Source organism: Xylocopa sonorina, chromosome 9 (genome assembly GCF_050948175.1).
Source record: "Xylocopa sonorina isolate GNS202 chromosome 9, iyXylSono1_principal, whole genome shotgun sequence".
Classification (NCBI taxonomy): domain Eukaryota; kingdom Metazoa; phylum Arthropoda; class Insecta; order Hymenoptera; family Apidae; genus Xylocopa; species Xylocopa sonorina.
In genome coordinates, this window is record NC_135201.1 from 4,164,534 (window position 1) to 4,181,183 (window position 16,650).

Genomic DNA, 16,650 nt, shown 5'->3' on the forward strand with positions numbered 1-16,650 from the left:
GTCAAAGACCAACATACGGTTAAAAGAATCATATTGAGCGAAAAAGTTTTAGCAATCGTCAGCTTAGTCTTTTATTTAACGCGCGAAAATACGTTCCTACAGGCTATGCAAACTATACTACCAATCGTAAGGATTTAATCGCTCGAGATCAAGGTCAAGATTGGCTTCATTTTCCTATGGTGTCGAATACAGCCTCGTACCGGTTTCAATCGGTTTCGCGTTACCATAAAGTTCAATCGGTTAACACAGTTCTCTCTTCTACCACATGTATCTCTACGTAATCGTGTCACTTCTGTGAATCTGTTACACGCGGTTCTAGCATGGTGCATCCTTTCAGGTTATGTTCCTGGAAGGTAACGAACGAAATCATACAATTCTCGTCTAGAAACAAACAATCCTCGTTTCATTCTTAAACGGTGATTTAAACATCGTATCGTATCGCCAACAAAAGTGTTGTCGGATTTATTGCGCGTGAATCGACAGTGAAACTGGCATTTCGATTGTGTGTACTCGGAAAAACTTGGTAGATGCTACACAGTGTCTTTTAGCGTTACGATAACCAAAAAAATGATAATTCCAAACAGGCGAGTTAAACAAGATACTCAATGGGATCGGGTAAATATTGTTGCGCCCCGAATTGCTTACCACGAATAGGGAAAGGTTTCGTTTGAATGGTATCCGAACTCGGTGGTGTGTAATGCATCTTGATTTTCGGATCGGTCATTCTACGACACCACGTAGATATGTTCCGTTCCCGAATCAGAAGTTGTATGCCTCCTGCGCGGCTTGTCTCACGGGCCCTCCTCTGGTGATTGCAAGCGAAAGAATCATCCGAGTCTTAATTTAACGAGGCCAAACGTGCACCACGTATATATGTCACTCATTAAACACGTATGAAAATATCCTGCGATAGTCTCACTGTCACTGCGACCCCGTCCTACGATTCATATCCAGAGGACCACGTCGTGCGTTGAATCCAACATTATCACGGTACGGCTGCAAGGGTAATGAGCAAATACGATAACGGTGGCTCGCTTTACAACCTCATTGAGACGGCTGAGCGAGAGAGGAGAGAGAAGAGAGGAGAGCCTTTACGCGCACCTACCGTCCGTCGGGAAGGTCCGTACTTTAGTACGCGCCGCGCTACGCACAGTCCTCGAATCGTAGAGCGATTATTATTACGTGCAGATCGTGGTGCGGGGAAATTTGTTCACCAGTAACTCTCATTATATGGCTCCGTCTGCTTTTTACGAGGCGGCTGTTCGATGTTCGTCGATCTTCCTGGGTAACAAGGACCTTCTGCTTCGCGAACGAAACGGAATTTGGTCTCGAGGGACGGTCGACCCGTCGAGCAACGGTGGTTACTCGCTGCGTTGCCACTCGAGCGTTTATTGTCAATTCGAATGAAATTTGTAATAAACACCACTGTTACACAAGATACCGCCTGGCCAGTCTGTAGCCTCGAGAACGATCACGCGACTTCTCTTGACGTCACCTTATTCTTTTCGAACCGATTCCTTCTGGTTCGATGCAGAAAAGCGTAACCTATCTCGGACGAAGGTAATTCTATATTTTATAGCGCGCGTTGGAAATGATTTCCGATGAATAATGGTGATGTACACGCGGTATTGTGTCGAGTCGTGAGGACTCAAGCGAATCCCCGCTCGTTTCGCCGTTTCTTACCGCAACCAATAGGAAGCGTTCGCAGATGGATCAGTGACGAATAGGAATGCGTGATTCTAAAAAAGTTCCCAGTTCCAAAGTACCTGTTACAGTCGATTCGGAGGACACGGTTTTTCACCGGATTTAATACATTTTATTACGTTAAAATATTATTGTATTTAATTCCATATGATCCAGCATCTTTTTTGCGCGCGATTCGACACCGTTCTTTTTTTTCTCAGCTGAGAAGAAACATCGAATCGATCAAAAAAGCCGCGTCGTTTGAGTGGCTGTTACGAGTACGAACGTAGAATCACATTAAAAAGAAAAGAAGAAAGGAGGTTACATTATTGTATAAAAATGATTAATGATCGTTGTTATATTTTATAATTGCATTTGTACTTTGAACGAAATCTTTCTATTTGCAAAGGGCGAAATATAAAATCATCAAATCGACCAAAAGTCGGTCAAAAAAGCCGCGTCGTTTGAGTGGCTGTTACAAGTATGTATGTAGAACGATATTCAAAAGAAAAGTAAAAAAGAGATGTTACATTATTATATAAAAATTATTAACGATCGTTATATTTTGTAATTGCATTTTTACTTTAAACGAAATCTTTTTATTTGCAAAGAGCGAAATATAAAATCATCAAATCGACCGATGGATGTTTCAGAGCATGACGAACTGTTGGTAGATCTTTTAATTGAAATTAAATGGTGGATAAACGGCGATTATAAAGGAAGAACGGTATTTGTTTGATATCGAAGTATCGAACCAGATACTTTCGAGCGCCGGTATTGCAGTGCAGAAAGGTGCCGATAGAGAGCAGAAATACCTCTATGGTTAATTATCAGTACTATCAGTCGCGATCCAATAAAGTAAAGCGCGACGGCTGTGCTATTAGAAAAAGCAGAGAAAGTTATTTGATACGCTCAAATTTAAAAGGTATTTACACGGATCGAGCTTTGTCATCGGCTAAGATAGAAGCTACGCTAAGGCACACAGTCGAATATAGAGGGGCGAAAATTTGGACGTTTAGAATGGAGATGCGCTTACCTAAAATTGGGCGTGTGGCACCGCCTTTTTCGCCTACTCGTCATTCTGTTACATTCATGTGCTTTTATGTCGTTCCACACTTCCTACACGATTGATTATTATGGCGCAAATGATATCTTTGTTCTCGTTGTAAATAGAATACATTTCTGTCTATTTCGTTTTAACGCTTTCCTTCACCCGCATTCGAAGGTGATGAATGTATAAACACGACAGAGAAATCAAATGTTACTCTATACATCAAGATAGTTTTTAATTCTTGTTTGAATTGGTTTCGTGTAAATTTACAAAATTTTAATGGAATTGTTAATGCATACGTTAGAACAGTATATTCGTATGCCATTTTTCTATAACCATTTATATTTATAAGAGAAAAATGATTATTGCAACAGGCAACAGTTGATTCCTTAGCTTTTGTTGTTTATGCTAATTCTACGAAGGAGATGATTAAGTTTTGTTCGGTAATATGCATGATATCTCTATGTGCAATTATTTGTTATAATGAAAATTATGTCCAACTTGCCTTTGATACTCTAAATACGATATTAAATCAATAAATATAATTCATCTGTGCTATATAGATGAATGTAAGTTAAGTAGAATATAAGTAAATGTACACTCCTGACACTGTTTTTAGATTTCTCACGCTGACAACAGTGGTTTCACATCCTGCCTTTCTTTAATGTAATTTCTTTCAATAATGCTTATTTCTGGGAACGCTTTTTAGTTCAGTGGATATATGGTAAGCATTTGTATAAAATGTGTTACTTTAACGCTAAACCTTTCTTATGTAATTTCAGACAGAAGAAGCAAAATGTCAAAAAAGCCTGGTACCACTCAAGCAATGCATAAGGTTATAATGGTTGGTAGCGGAGGTGTTGGAAAGTCTGCTCTCACATTACAATTTATGTATGACGAGGTACATGTAACTTATAAAAATTACATATAAAAGGGAACGTGCTGTTTATTGATATATTGTTTTTTTGTTACATGCGTAAACTAGTTTGTGGAGGACTATGAACCTACGAAGGCAGACTCTTACAGAAAAAAAGTTGTATTAGACGCAGAGGAAGTACAAATAGATATATTAGATACTGCAGGACAAGAAGATTATGCAGCAATACGAGATAATTATTTTAGGAGTGGAGAAGGATTTCTTTGTGTATTCTCTATAACAGAGGATGATAGTTTCCAGGCTACTCAAGAATTTAGGTGAGTAGTAAATAGTTGGGTACAAGTATATATGAATGTGGAATTTTTGAAATAAAAATGTACTTTTTTATTCATAGAGAACAGATTCTTAGGGTAAAAAACGATGAAAACATTCCATTTTTATTAGTGGGAAATAAATGTGATTTACAAGAAAAGAGGAAAGTTAGTTTAGCTGAAGCTAAAGCCAGGTCTGCACAATGGGGTGTTCCATATGTAGAAACTAGTGCCAAGACAAAAGAAAATGTTGATAAGGTAATTGAATGATCAATATTTGATTAGCAATTTTTAATTTTTGTATAACACTGTATAGATAATAATGGAAAGATATTCTTTAAAAAGTTAATTTTATTGGCTGGTTTTAATAATGATAAGGTTCATATAATTATAAATGTATGTAAAGAAATGCACATGCGTCATTGATACTTTTGCTATATTGTCTGAAGTTTATTATAGATTTTAGAACACAGACATTGCGCAAGACATATTTATTTAGCTTAATTTGCAATTTACTATACATCTTATTTCGTTTGCGACACAATATCGTTTTACAGCTTTTGCACACATAGTTTGCAGCTTTTTAACGAATACATTCTAATACATATATGTGTATCGCATATTTCTTTTATTTTGTAAAGCACCTTTTTTCAAGCCTCGAAGCTTTGAGATGGCATCAATTGCACATTTCCAGGTATTTTTCGACTTGATGCGTGAAATAAGGTCGCGCAAGATTGAAGACAAATCAGCAAGCAACGGTCGTGGAAAGGACCGTGCCAAGAGGAAGAAAAAGAAGTGCATTATTCTCTAGGTTTGCTATTTTTTTTGCACTGTTTTATCTTTCATAAACGGAGAATTGGATGATGACTTAGAAATTTTCTGCGTTGCAGTACTCTTTTCACTTTTTTCCGAACCTTAAATAAGTATGTATATGTGCAATTATCAACAGGTAACAATTATACCAGAAGTATCAACCTTCTGCCAAGAGTGTCTTTCACAGGCATGTACAAAAGAAGATTTCTTACATAAATTTCGCTTGTTATGTTGTCCTTTGCTTATGCCTGAAATACTGCGTATGCATGTACACAATTTGAATTCATTTTTATAAAGTGGACTTTAAAAAGAGAGATTGTAATTTACAAGACATTGAAAATTTTTACGACACCTAAATATAGCTTATCGCTACGCATGTTTATTTTGATGGAGCAATTATACTACTACTATACTGTATTTATATTTTACTCAACATATTTTCTGCTACATCTTAATTATATACCGATGTAATTAATAATATCGAGAGCAAAGAAAAGAATAGGAAATTGATTGTTTGTATTAATATTGATAATATTGGGTCCAGTTATTATCTAATGATCTTTAAACACTAATTAGAAAAAGAACTGAAAATCGACGGCTTATCTGTATTACAGGTATTCTTTCATTTGCTACGTGCAATAGCTGCGCGTAAAGCACAGGAAAATCAAGGAGACGGAAACGAACGTAAGAAGAAAAGAAACTGCTGCATTTTGCTCTAACAGACATAAAACAACGCGTATAACTTCTATAAAGGAACGACTTCTCTAATTGAAAAATCCTGAGTAAGAAAAGTGTATTTATATACGAACATATACATATATATATATATATACATACACTCATACAAAAGATAATTTTCTGACACTTTACAGTGAATTGAAAATAAAAATAAATATGAAACAATATTACATTTTTGAGGACACACATAATTTACACATTATTTAATAATCATCATATTAAGAGTTGTAAACTTTGTACTCTTTTTAATCAAAGTACTAATTAATTAATTTGTAATACACTATTATTGTTAACTTATTTTATTATCTTTAATTTATATCGTATAACTATTATTATCAAAGGAGGAAGAGTAAAAGTTTTCAATAGTGCACAAAGTTACATTACATATTAGAAAATGATTTAAACATTTTTCATTGCTAATTGGAGTGCTGAAATATGTATGTATTCAATTATTAAGTCAAGTAATTATAAAAAAAATGGGAGTGTTGAAGAGGTTGAGAAGAAAAATGTGTATACATATATACATACATGTTCATGTAACATATATGTCTATGTATGTATATGTTATACATGTATAACTATGCACAATGCTTCATGGCCATTCAATGGTAATAAATAAAAAATGCAAATATTATAGAAATGTTGTAATTAATTTTATTTGCAAATAAAATCACTATCCTTCATTCATGTATTTTGTATATTTCTTTGAGTCCTTAAAAATGATTTCAGCACTCTTGCTTTAAGCTAGTATATTTAAAAATGTCAATTGCCTTGATTAGCTTAAATTAATAAATTTTTAACGACAGTTGTAATACTGTAAAGTAAAGAATCAACATGCTAATTAATCTACACCTTCGTTTATTCATAGTATCTTGTAACTCTAATTTACAGCATGCAAATATGTACAAAATTGAAATATTATTTATTATTTTTACGTTGCAATGACTTAGAATTCTAAATATTTGAAACTTTCAGATGATAGCAAAATTTCACCTTGATTTTCAGAAAATGGGCAATTTTTATTCTTAAAAGCATTGTTACAAATGTAAAAGCATAGATGAAAAATATTTAAATGGTGTTAAATATTAGCATTATTATTTTTCATATTTAATATTTATAAATTATATGTAATTCGTGTTAAATGCAATTCAAACCGACCGTCATATTTGTTTGTGTTAACAGATCTCTATGTTAAAAAGTTATTGAAAGTGTACATACTTTAAAATACGACCAATTTATCACGAATATATACTTCTGTTATTGAACAAGAAACCCAATTGTATGAAAAATATTGTGTCTATAAATGAATAGATTTCAATAGACTGAAGATGTAATTAATACTACTTATCAAAAAGACTTGAACCTTTACGAGGTGCATTTATTTATGAAAAAATGAGAGAAAATCTTGATATTATATTTACAGTTTCTCAACTACTACTATAAATGTATACACGTGTATGTATTAATAAGTATTGAAATTTTGCGAAATCATTATGGTTTGAAACATATCTATTAATAACTTTTAGAGGATAAGTAATATTTTTTGTGCATTTGAGTTTTGATATTTTTGTACTATTGAAATTAATTGTGCCTTTTTAAGTGTTCAATATTAACGAATTGAGATTATTCATATATTAGCATTTTTTAAAAAGGTTTAACCAATGCGTATTAGTTCATAAATAAACTCATTCTGCGAGCATTTGTATATCATTATGCATTACAGCTATATATATATATATATATACCATAAATAGTATACATGTACACACATATATTATTAAGGTCGCTGTTCCGTCATGAAATTAAATCATTCTTTATGTAATTATCATGCACTGTTATCTGTTATTTAACTATACATTTATAGTTTTTAATAAAACATGTATTTTGTATAAGTTAGAAAAGAGCAATATTGTACACAAATTTTACGCATTATATGTTGTAAAATACCAAAAATGTATTACTAATTAATAAATTAGTTAAACTATGCAAGATATAGATGTAATGTTAGCGCAATATTACATTTATTATTTTGTTTGCACGAAAGTATAAATTCTCATTCTTTTTCTAACTTTATAACAGTATTTTCGTTCGCTCAAATTGTATATTATTATTTTAAATACTAGAGAATGTATTTCTATACAACGTGTGTTTACTTCAAAAGTGAGATATAATTGTTTCATTGTCAGAAAGGATTTTAAAAATCCCTCCAGTATGGGCGCGCTAATATATACGCGCTATAGTAAGAACGTACTGCGAATACCTAATAAAAATATTGGCTGTATACAGCAACTGTTTGCGTTACATTTATAATATTTTGTTATCTTCTTTGTTTGCGTCTTATTCTAAGGTGTGGAACAACTCCTCGAATGATTGTAGATCGCCCTATATATTTCTTTTCGAAAATTCTAAGCGTCTGTATTTTTTAAACACCCTGTGTATAAAATGCGACACATATATAACTGGACAACATTGTCGGACGTCCAATCGAAAAATTGAATATATAGGATTTTTCTGATTATCCCTGCGGTTCATTAATGTGCAGATGTGCCAATTTTTTGCAAAGTAATTAAGGAAGCTGAACAGGAAAAAAGTGTCAGATTTGAATGAGAACGTTTAACAAAACTAATATGTTTGAGGTTAATGAATATTTTTTAAGGCCAGAAGTCAGAGTTTTGCCATACATTATCGGTTTCTCGTTCTTTTAGGCGAACAATTAGAATAATGTTTGTTTATTTTTGCTGTCAAAATTTGATGAAGCAGCAATAAAATGAGTAGTATTAAACTGGATGTACAGTGGTCTCCGGTTCATGCGAATAAATTTATTACATGGGGCACAGAGATCTGCCTCTATGAAGTTATACAAGTAAAGGACAATAATAGACAGTTATGTGAGTTAACGTAGTTTATAGAATTCATTCGACTCGAACATGAAGTTTAGCAGAAGAAATGATGTATATTTTTATTTCGTAATTCCTTTCACAGACACGAAGATTTCTGATTGCACGGTTGCTCATTTACTAGCTACAAATACCAATCATCATTATGTCAAATGTATTGATATATATCCACAATTAGAACCAGATATTTTATTAGCTGTTGGACAAGCAAATGGCAAAGTTGTTTTAACTACGTTTGGTCCGACAATTTTCGATTCTCAAGGCCTCAGTGGAAGAGAACTAGGTGAATTGATTTAGGTAAATTGTCATTTTTATGTTTGACTATGTTCATAAATTGTTACAGTTCCAAAACATGCAAGACAATGCAACACAGTTGCTTGGAATCCTATAGATACAAATTTAATTGTGTCTGGATTAGACAAACATAGTAAAGATAGTTCTATTTTATTATGGGATATAAATAAAGGCCTACAAGGCTCTGAAAGGCTACATCATCACAATGCAGCGCAGACAGATTCTGTGAGACCCATTGCTGAAGTCAGCGTTTCTGAAACTGTACACTCCATTGCCTGGTTTAAGCATGAACAGAAATGTATGGTAGTTGGTGCTAATAACAAGCAATTAAAGATCATTGATTTTAGAGGTATTTAAAAGATGGTACTCTCTCATTGTTGCTCATGCATTATTTTCTATAATCGAATTGTTTCATGTTAGATTCTGCAAAGGTAATTAACACAGCAGCAACTAAAGCAGTTTATAATGTATCAGTGAATCCACACAATAATTATCATTTAGTTTCAAGTATTGATAATCAAGTAACAATTTGGGATACAAGATGCTTTGAGAAACCTGTTTTAACATTATCTCAAAGCAGACAAATTACTAAGGTTCTATGGTGTCCAACTAGGCATAATCTTTTAGGTGCTTTACAAAAAGACTCAGGTAGTGAACATTTAGACACATTTAAAGCATTAGTAATTGAATGAATAAATATTAAACATTTATTTTTCATACAGTTACATTACATTTGTATGATATTCAACACTGTGGAATCGGTGGAGGAGAAGATACAGAACCTGGAGCATTAGAAAGGACAGTCGCACCGCCTTGGCATAGTCCTGTAAGCTTTTCATGGCATCCAACACATGTGAATAGATTGTTGGCAATATCTCAACAAGGTTTAGCTCTATTATTGTTGACCTCTAAAAATAAGTAGACAACAATCTTTAATACTGTTTTATCGTTTCAAAGGACTCACAGACTATACAGTTTGTGAAAGGATTACAGTAAATTGGTCAACGCGATCTCATCTTGCCTGGAATCATGCTTCTAAGTCATTTAAATATATATGTAGCAACGATAATATTTACAAAGCTCTCGATGATATTTCTATTCTAACGAAAACACGCGCGACTTCGGAATATGGATTACTTGTAAGTGAAAAAAAGACATTCTGCGATTTATATCATAAAACAACTTCCATACCTATGTTTATAGCCAGAACTGGCCCAAAACGGTGAATTGGCTGAAAATGATACTCTTAAGAACTTATGGCAATGGCTATACTTAAGTCGCTATTTAGTAGAGGATGGCACTATACCAAGCGCGGATAATAAGCATCCAGGTGTCAGGTAAATTAGGGATTTTTTAAATATTGTATTTGAAACCTCATAAAGTAACGTGTGTTGATGTTACATAGAACAGTTTTAAAACTAGATGGCCAGCAAGGATCTAACAATGGTTTCTCGAAATCGGAATTAATCCATCGTCCCTGGTCGGATATAGGATCTAATCACACGGCAAAAATTTACAGGTGTGAAATACGAACAAAATTTACGGTATCAAGATTTTTAATAAAACATCACGTTGCAGATCATCAGACAGGGATAAAGGACTACTTTTATGTGGTTGGAGATTCGATAAAGACACGAATACCCTTTACGATAGTTTATTCTTAGAACGATTGGAAAGAGAAGGGGCATATCCACGAGCAGCGGCAATAGCAGTATTCAATTTATGTTTGCGGCAGGCAATTGAAATTTTAAATCGAGGCGCTAGTAAAATGTCGATATCTACAAATTTAAATATCGTTGCTATGGCTTTATCCGGATTTTCGGAAGATAGGAATAGTATGTGGAGAGAATCATGTTTGAAATGTAGATCTAAACTCTCGGATCCTTATTTAAGAGCAACCTTTGCTTTTCTAACGGCAGACGATTCTTATGAAAATGTTTTGGTAACTAATTACATATAAATCTTTCTTTTATTAAACTAATGATAGAATATAGGAAATAAATATTTATAGAATGAAAGCGGTATGGCAGTTGAGGACAGAGTGGCGTTTGCACTTATGTTCCTGTCAGACAACAAATTAAGTGAATATTTAAAGAAACTAACACAGAAATTAACAGATGAGGGAAATTTAGCTGGTTTTCTTTTAACAGGTTTGCATGATTCAATGAGTATTACGTGCCCTACTGTGTGAGATATTTACTTATTACATATTGTAATTTAGGAGCCAGTTTAGAAGGTATACAATTATTGAACCGATATCTAGAAATTAGCGGTGATGTTCAAAGCTGCAGCCTAATAGCTATTAGAGCGTTCACACCAAAATTGCTACAGGAAAATCAAGTACAAGTCTGGATTACTAGGTATTTTTACATAAACAATACATGTTAAAAAAATTTGTTAAAGAGCAAATAATTCGAAAAGTTCAAATGTTTAGTTATAGAAATCTTTTGAATGCCTGGAAAATGTGGACTCAAAGAGCTCATTTTGATATCGCTATGCGATCGTCGACGAACGAGAAGCCCTCGCAACAGATATACGTCTCTTGTAATTTCTGTGGCAAAAGTATATCTGCATTTATGCAAGGTTTAAGCAGAGCAAGAGGACCTTTTGGTAGATTAGGAAGTACACCAAATAAATTAAAGGTAACACATTTTAGCTACTATATTGTTACAATTATTAAATAAACGTGATTACAAATTATATGAAATATGCGTATAAAAATATTAGTATTATTGTTCGTTGTGAAGAAAATGGTAATATCTTTCTTTTGGTGAAATGGTAATATATCTTTCTTTTGTAATTTAGATGTCTTCATGTCCGAATTGTCGGAAGCCACTACCGCGATGCGCAATTTGCCTGATGCACATGGGTACAGTAAGTGGACTGCAAATGACGACATCGAACATTAATAGGAGTGAAGAATGTGATAATAAATTAACAGAATTTAGTAATTGGTTCACATGGTGTCAAACATGTAGGCACGGCGGTCATGCTGATCATATTACACATTGGTTTCGGTAATATTATAAATTTAATACTTTGTTCTATATGCGTTTTATCTTTTAAATAATTTATTATATTTCAAATACAGGCAACATTCGGAATGTCCAGTAACATCGTGTACATGCAGATGCTTCTCCTTAGATGCGTCGTGTAAAATAACAGTGGGTATAATACAAACAAAAATTACACTTTTATTATTAAATAATACTTACAATATACATTACAGTTCTAGGCTTTCGGTTTGACTGTGTATTTCGTGGAAACAGCATGAATGTTAAAAGGAAAATAATATCGAATCTTGTGTCTTATTAATCAGATTCTACTTAATTTTGTTATAAAAAAAAAATAACTTTCAACTAGAAATACATGTAAAAATAATTGTATTCTTATAAAAAAGTTCCAATCTGTCTGATAACAACTTAAAATGCTGTATCATAATCAGAAAACCTCCATTTCTTTGGCCCCAATATATTCAAAATGTCCATCATCTCATTATACTGTTCAACATCTGTAAAATCAAGTCTATCATCTCATACTGTTCAACATATTATCTGATGCATTCGATGTACATAATATATATAATATAACACATTGAATTGTATATTTACCAAAGTCTTCCGTCATACTGGGAGGGAATAATATGTAATTAGTGCACTTCATTGTGCATTTTGATTGCAAAGTTCCACTAACTTCTATGTAACCTCCGGCATTGCCATCAATTGGTTCTGGCAAAGATACGTTAATCTGCACACCATCAGTTGTCATTAATTCTAAATTTTGTCCGCTTGAACTTTTCTAGAAACAGAAATGACAGACACATAATTAATTAATGCCACAAGTTTTAATAAGAAAAGTTCTGAACTCATGTAGTCAAATTATAAACTTGACATCGTCAAAGAACAATAGATTCGCGAATGGATTCATCTTGAATATCCAAATGGAAGTTTCAATGGATTATAAGTATTATATTTTCTGACAAATTGTATACATATCTTTGAATACGATATGCTTTAGTGTGGTACTACAAAAATTTTCACGTGGAATTAATATCACGAACGAAACTTACGTTTCTGATAGTACCAAGTAAAAATACTTGTTCTCCAATATTCTGTGCCAAACGGCGACCATCAATGCGTCGTTTCATCATGTCTATCCTCGTCAATTATCAAATTTGAAACGGATACAATTCCTTTGTACGTACACAACGAGATCTACTCAAGTTGCAACCGTTCGCGCCAAACCTTGCATTAATTGTAGAATCGTTGCTACAGTCAACTGTTACATTCTTTTATCTGTGTTGCTAGAAATATAAAGAATTCGGCATATAATAGAAGCCTGGGATAGACCACTCACTCAATATACTTTTGTGTGCACGAGATTTGCACGATTATTTGCAATATTACTGACTCTATCATCTTAATGCAGTCTTTCTTAATCTCTTTTGGTTAATTGTACTTAGCCTAGTTCTGTACAGGTGACGCTTACAGCACTGGTCTTCATAAAGTAACCAGTACAAGTGTTGATTGCAGGTAATTAATGCATGTGTACCAGAGATTAATAAACTAAAGTTTACAGAGAACCTTCGCAGACACTGCCCCGCATCTGCAATTTCCTTAATAATTATTGATAAATTCATCATTTGAATTTATTATTTATAAGTAATAATAATAAATATATAATATCACGCGGCGCAAGTAACATTACAGTGCTCTTACTGTGACAAAGTTGTGTTGTCTAGATGTATATTTCGATAGTTTTATTGAAATTTATTGTATATTTTAGTAGTTTTATTGCAATTTATTTTATATTTCTCGCTTTAGAAGTAAGAGAGAGAAAGGTACTATAAAAAAGAGTGAGACAAATGATGCTGACTCTACTTTAGAACCTCTGGCGCCATCTCTGCGAAAAGTGCTCAAACTGGTCGCCCATCGTTATCGACAGCGAAGTAAACTACTGAAGGACTACTAGCCCCATCTGTGCGAGAAGTAGTGAAACTAATGCCCAACTAGTTTCAGCGCCTCTCCAAGAGATGGCGCTAGTAGTTCTTGAGTAGTTTACTTCGCTGTCGATAATGCTGTGCGACCAGTTTGAGCACTTTTCACAGAGATGGCGCCAGGGGTTCTAGAGTAGAGTCCGCACCATCTCTCTTTCTCTTTCCTATAACTTTCGTATATATCTTTCTCTCTCTTACCTCTAAAGCGGGAAGTATGAAAAAAATTACAACGAAACTACTAAAATATACAATAAATTACAAGAAAACTATTGAAATATGCGCTTTCGTACAAACTAAAACCGTCAGATCTCAGTAGATGTTTAACATATCGAGTATCGACAAACATTTTGGTTGTTGCTAGTCAATAATTGTAGGTATTGAAAGCCATATACATATATTTTACCCCTGTGGCATTGCGGAACATAGGGGTTTTACCGTGATATTGGTGCTTTTTGAAGTGTTATGTGATTTGCTGTGATGTCTGGGTAATTATTACTGTATTTAATTAAATATTATATAATATAATTATGCATGCAGATTTATGGATGTCCGTGGAGGAAACGAATGAAAAACTAGTTTAACCAGGAATGTAAGGAATATAATACTGGTGGACGAGGAAATTGATTCTTTTGCCATTATTCAACTGTTAATAGTCTACACAATTTACAATTCAACAAGGAATTAACATATGGACTAAGAAGTCATGGTGCACTGTTCATTGACCTACTCCATCAAGAATGAGGAACTACGAAAAATAGTTTCCTCAACATTAATTACATACGAATTTACATAAATTCTAGTTATATGTAGTTGTATTATAACTTTAGCTTGTAAGTTTTAGATATATAAGATGTATTGTACCTGAATTTATAAAGATAGATGATAATAATTAGATTTTAAGAACAATTTGTACTTTACAATATGTTAAAGAGTCTTAATAAATGTCCAGTTGTTCTTAATTAATTGTCTAATCATTTAACAACCAAATCCAACAACCAATCCGCAATCCTAGAATGACCAATTCCAATCCTTAGGCGAGAGAATCTCGTAAAATATATCTATAACCCGAATTTAAAATTCCCGCACTTTCTTCGAATACCTCCTATGACGTCATATTCTCCTGATACAAAGTCCGAAAATCGGGGTTTTTCGACCGAGATGCCCATTCTGGAAATTTGAATTTCCCGCGCTTTTTTCGGATACCTCCTCACTACTTATATTCTCCTGATACAAAGTCCGAAAATCGGGATTTCTCAAGCAAAGTGCCGATTTCTGAAATTTGAATTTCCCGCGCTTTTTTCGGATACCTCCTCGCATATCATATTCTCCTGATACAAAGTCCGAAAATCAGGATTTCTCAAGCAAAGTGCCCATTTCTGAAATTTAAATTTCCCGCGCTTTTATCGGATACCTCCTCGCATATCATATTCTCCTGATACAAAGTCCGAAAATCGGGTTCTCGATCGAAAAATCTCTATAACCTGGATAATGACGTCACTTCCAGGAATCGTCGGAATTCCAGGAATTCTCGATGACGTCATTTCCAAGAAATGGCACTATTCGGATACCTCCTATGACGTCATGTTCTCCTGATACATTGCCGATTTTTCGAACAAAATCCTGAAAATCCGACTTTGTATCAGGAGAATATAAGTAGTGAGGAGGTATGCTTGCCACTTCTAGGAAAATGACGTCACTTCCCAGAATCGCCGAAATTCCAGGAATTCTCGATGACGTCATTTCCAAGAAGTGGCACTATTCGGATACCTCCTATGACGTCATGTTCTCCTGATACATTGCCGATTTTTCCAACAAAATCCTGAAAATCCGACTTTGTATCAGGAGAATATAAGTAGTGAGGAGGTATTCTTGCCACTTCTAGGAAAATGACGTCACTTCCAGGAATCGCCGGAATTCCAAGAATTCTCGATGACGTCATTTCCAAGAAGTGGCACTATTCGGATACCTCCTATGACGTCATGTTCTCCTGATACAAAGTCGGATTTTCAAGATTTTGTTCGAAAAATCGGCAATGTATCAGGAGAACATGACGTCATAGGAGGTATCCGAATAGTGCCATTTCTTGGAAATGACGTCATCGAGAATTCCTGGAATTCCGACGATTCCTGGAAGTGACGTCATTATCCAGGAATTGCCAGTTTACAGAGATTTTTCAATCGAAAACCTGATTTTCGGACTTTGTATCAGGAGAATATGATATGCGAGGAGGTATCCGAAAAAAGCGCGGGAAATTCAAATTTCCAGAATGGGCATCTCGGTCGAAAAACCCCGATTTTCGGACTTTGTATCAGGAGAATATGACGTCATAGGAGGTATTCGAAAAAGGCGCGGGAATTTTAAATTCGGGTTATAGATATATTTTACGAGATTCTCTCGCCTAAGGATTGGAATTGGTCATTCTAGGATTGTGGATCTGGTTGTAAAATGATTAGACAATTAATTAAGAACAACTGGACATTTATTAAGACTCTTTAACATATTGTAAAGTACAAAATGTTCTTAAAAGCTAATTACTATCATCTATCTTTATAAATTCAGGTACAATACATCTTATATATCTAAAACTTACAAGCTAAAGTTATAATACAACTACATATAACTAGAATTTATGTAAATTCGTATGTAATTAATGTCGAGGAAACTATTTTTCGTAGATCCTTATTCTTGATGGAGTAGGTCAATGAACAGTGCACCAAGTATTCTTAGGCCTCATCTTATTCCTCTGCACATGTTGTGCATAAAAGTTTCAGTTAATCAATCCTGTGTAATAATGTATACTCCTGTATAAAAATATTTCTCTTTAATCTAGTGTTTCCTGTGGTATTAATAAAAGTAGGTAGAAAAGCAGTTCAATGTAAAGTGTCAACCTCTAGCGGCACTATTTCCTATTGGTTAACTGTGTTTAATTTTACGAGTAGTGGCGCGTTCATATTGTATAGTAAATTTAATCAAATAGAGTCCCTAGATCA

The 16,650-nt window shown here is 33.9% G+C and overlaps 4 protein-coding genes across 9 annotated transcripts in view; 2 read left to right on the forward strand and 2 right to left on the reverse strand.

The window, feature by feature from the left end:
- Positions 1-16,650, reverse strand: part of Pfrx (6-phosphofructo-2-kinase/fructose-2,6-biphosphatase) — a 54,554-nt gene that overhangs the window by 4,054 nt on the left and 33,850 nt on the right. For both annotated transcript variants that reach the window (XM_076901629.1, XM_076901630.1), the window contains exon 2: positions 646-743. In XM_076901629.1, coding sequence (XP_076757744.1) covers positions 646-724 — 79 coding nt within the window. In that variant the 5' untranslated portion in view covers positions 725-743. The remainder of the gene's footprint in view (positions 1-645; positions 744-16,650) is intronic.
- Positions 2,406-6,080, forward strand: Rala (Ras-like protein A). 5 transcript variants are annotated; one of them, XM_076901641.1, is made up of 7 exons: positions 2,408-2,608; positions 3,517-3,635; positions 3,720-3,928; positions 4,006-4,180; positions 4,617-4,733; positions 4,813-4,922; positions 5,350-6,080. In XM_076901641.1, the coding sequence occupies exons 1-5, from the start codon at positions 2,503-2,505 to the stop codon at positions 4,731-4,733; spliced, it is 726 nt and encodes a 241-aa protein (XP_076757756.1). In that variant the 5' UTR covers positions 2,408-2,502; the 3' UTR covers positions 4,813-4,922; positions 5,350-6,080. The 5 variants fall into 5 exon arrangements, with proteins under 5 accessions (XP_076757757.1, XP_076757756.1, XP_076757755.1 ...); XM_076901640.1 differs by having other exon boundaries at positions 4,872-4,922; XM_076901643.1 differs by lacking the exon at positions 4,813-4,922 and adding an exon at positions 3,354-3,458 and having other exon boundaries at positions 2,453-2,608.
- Positions 7,954-12,070, forward strand: Mio (GATOR complex protein mio). Its single transcript, XM_076900640.1, has 15 exons — positions 7,954-8,361; positions 8,456-8,653; positions 8,714-9,013; positions 9,085-9,312; positions 9,387-9,548; positions 9,622-9,803; positions 9,868-10,001; positions 10,070-10,183; positions 10,243-10,606; positions 10,676-10,814; positions 10,886-11,024; positions 11,099-11,306; positions 11,470-11,681; positions 11,756-11,828; positions 11,894-12,070. The coding sequence occupies exons 1-15, from the start codon at positions 8,241-8,243 to the stop codon at positions 11,897-11,899; spliced, it is 2,580 nt and encodes an 859-aa protein (XP_076756755.1). The 5' UTR covers positions 7,954-8,240; the 3' UTR covers positions 11,900-12,070.
- Positions 11,905-12,926, reverse strand: LOC143426912 (replication protein A 14 kDa subunit). The gene is made up of 3 exons (XM_076900641.1): positions 12,734-12,926; positions 12,276-12,462; positions 11,905-12,175 (listed from the first exon to the last, which is right to left on the reverse strand). Exons 1-3 carry the CDS (start codon positions 12,812-12,814, stop codon positions 12,087-12,089), a joined length of 357 nt encoding a protein of 118 aa, XP_076756756.1. The 5' UTR covers positions 12,815-12,926; the 3' UTR covers positions 11,905-12,086.

Bases quoted from the DNA above. Each gene is read 5' to 3' on its own strand.
- LOC143426912 (XM_076900641.1), bottom strand. From the start codon at position 12,814: ATGATGAAACGACGCATTGATGGTCGCCGTTTGGCACAGAATATTGGA. The intron at 12,463-12,733 runs GTAAGTTTCGTT...TTCTGTTTCTAG, and splicing joins TACTTGGTACTATCAGAAAC to AAAAGTTCAAGCGGACAAAA. The intron at 12,176-12,275 runs GTAAATATACAA...TTGATTTTACAG, and splicing joins CAGTATGACGGAAGACTTTG to ATGTTGAACAGTATAATGAG.
- Rala (XM_076901641.1), top strand. From the start codon at position 2,503: ATGGTTAATTATCAGTACTATCAGTCGCGATCCAATAAAGTAAAGCGC. The intron at 2,609-3,516 runs GTATTTACACGG...ATGTAATTTCAG, and splicing joins GATACGCTCAAATTTAAAAG to ACAGAAGAAGCAAAATGTCA. The intron at 3,929-4,005 runs GTGAGTAGTAAA...TTTTATTCATAG, and splicing joins CAGGCTACTCAAGAATTTAG to AGAACAGATTCTTAGGGTAA.
- Mio (XM_076900640.1), top strand. From the start codon at position 8,241: ATGAGTAGTATTAAACTGGATGTACAGTGGTCTCCGGTTCATGCGAAT. The intron at 8,362-8,455 runs GTGAGTTAACGT...TTCCTTTCACAG, and splicing joins GGACAATAATAGACAGTTAT to ACACGAAGATTTCTGATTGC. The intron at 11,025-11,098 runs GTATTTTTACAT...TCAAATGTTTAG, and splicing joins GTACAAGTCTGGATTACTAG to TTATAGAAATCTTTTGAATG.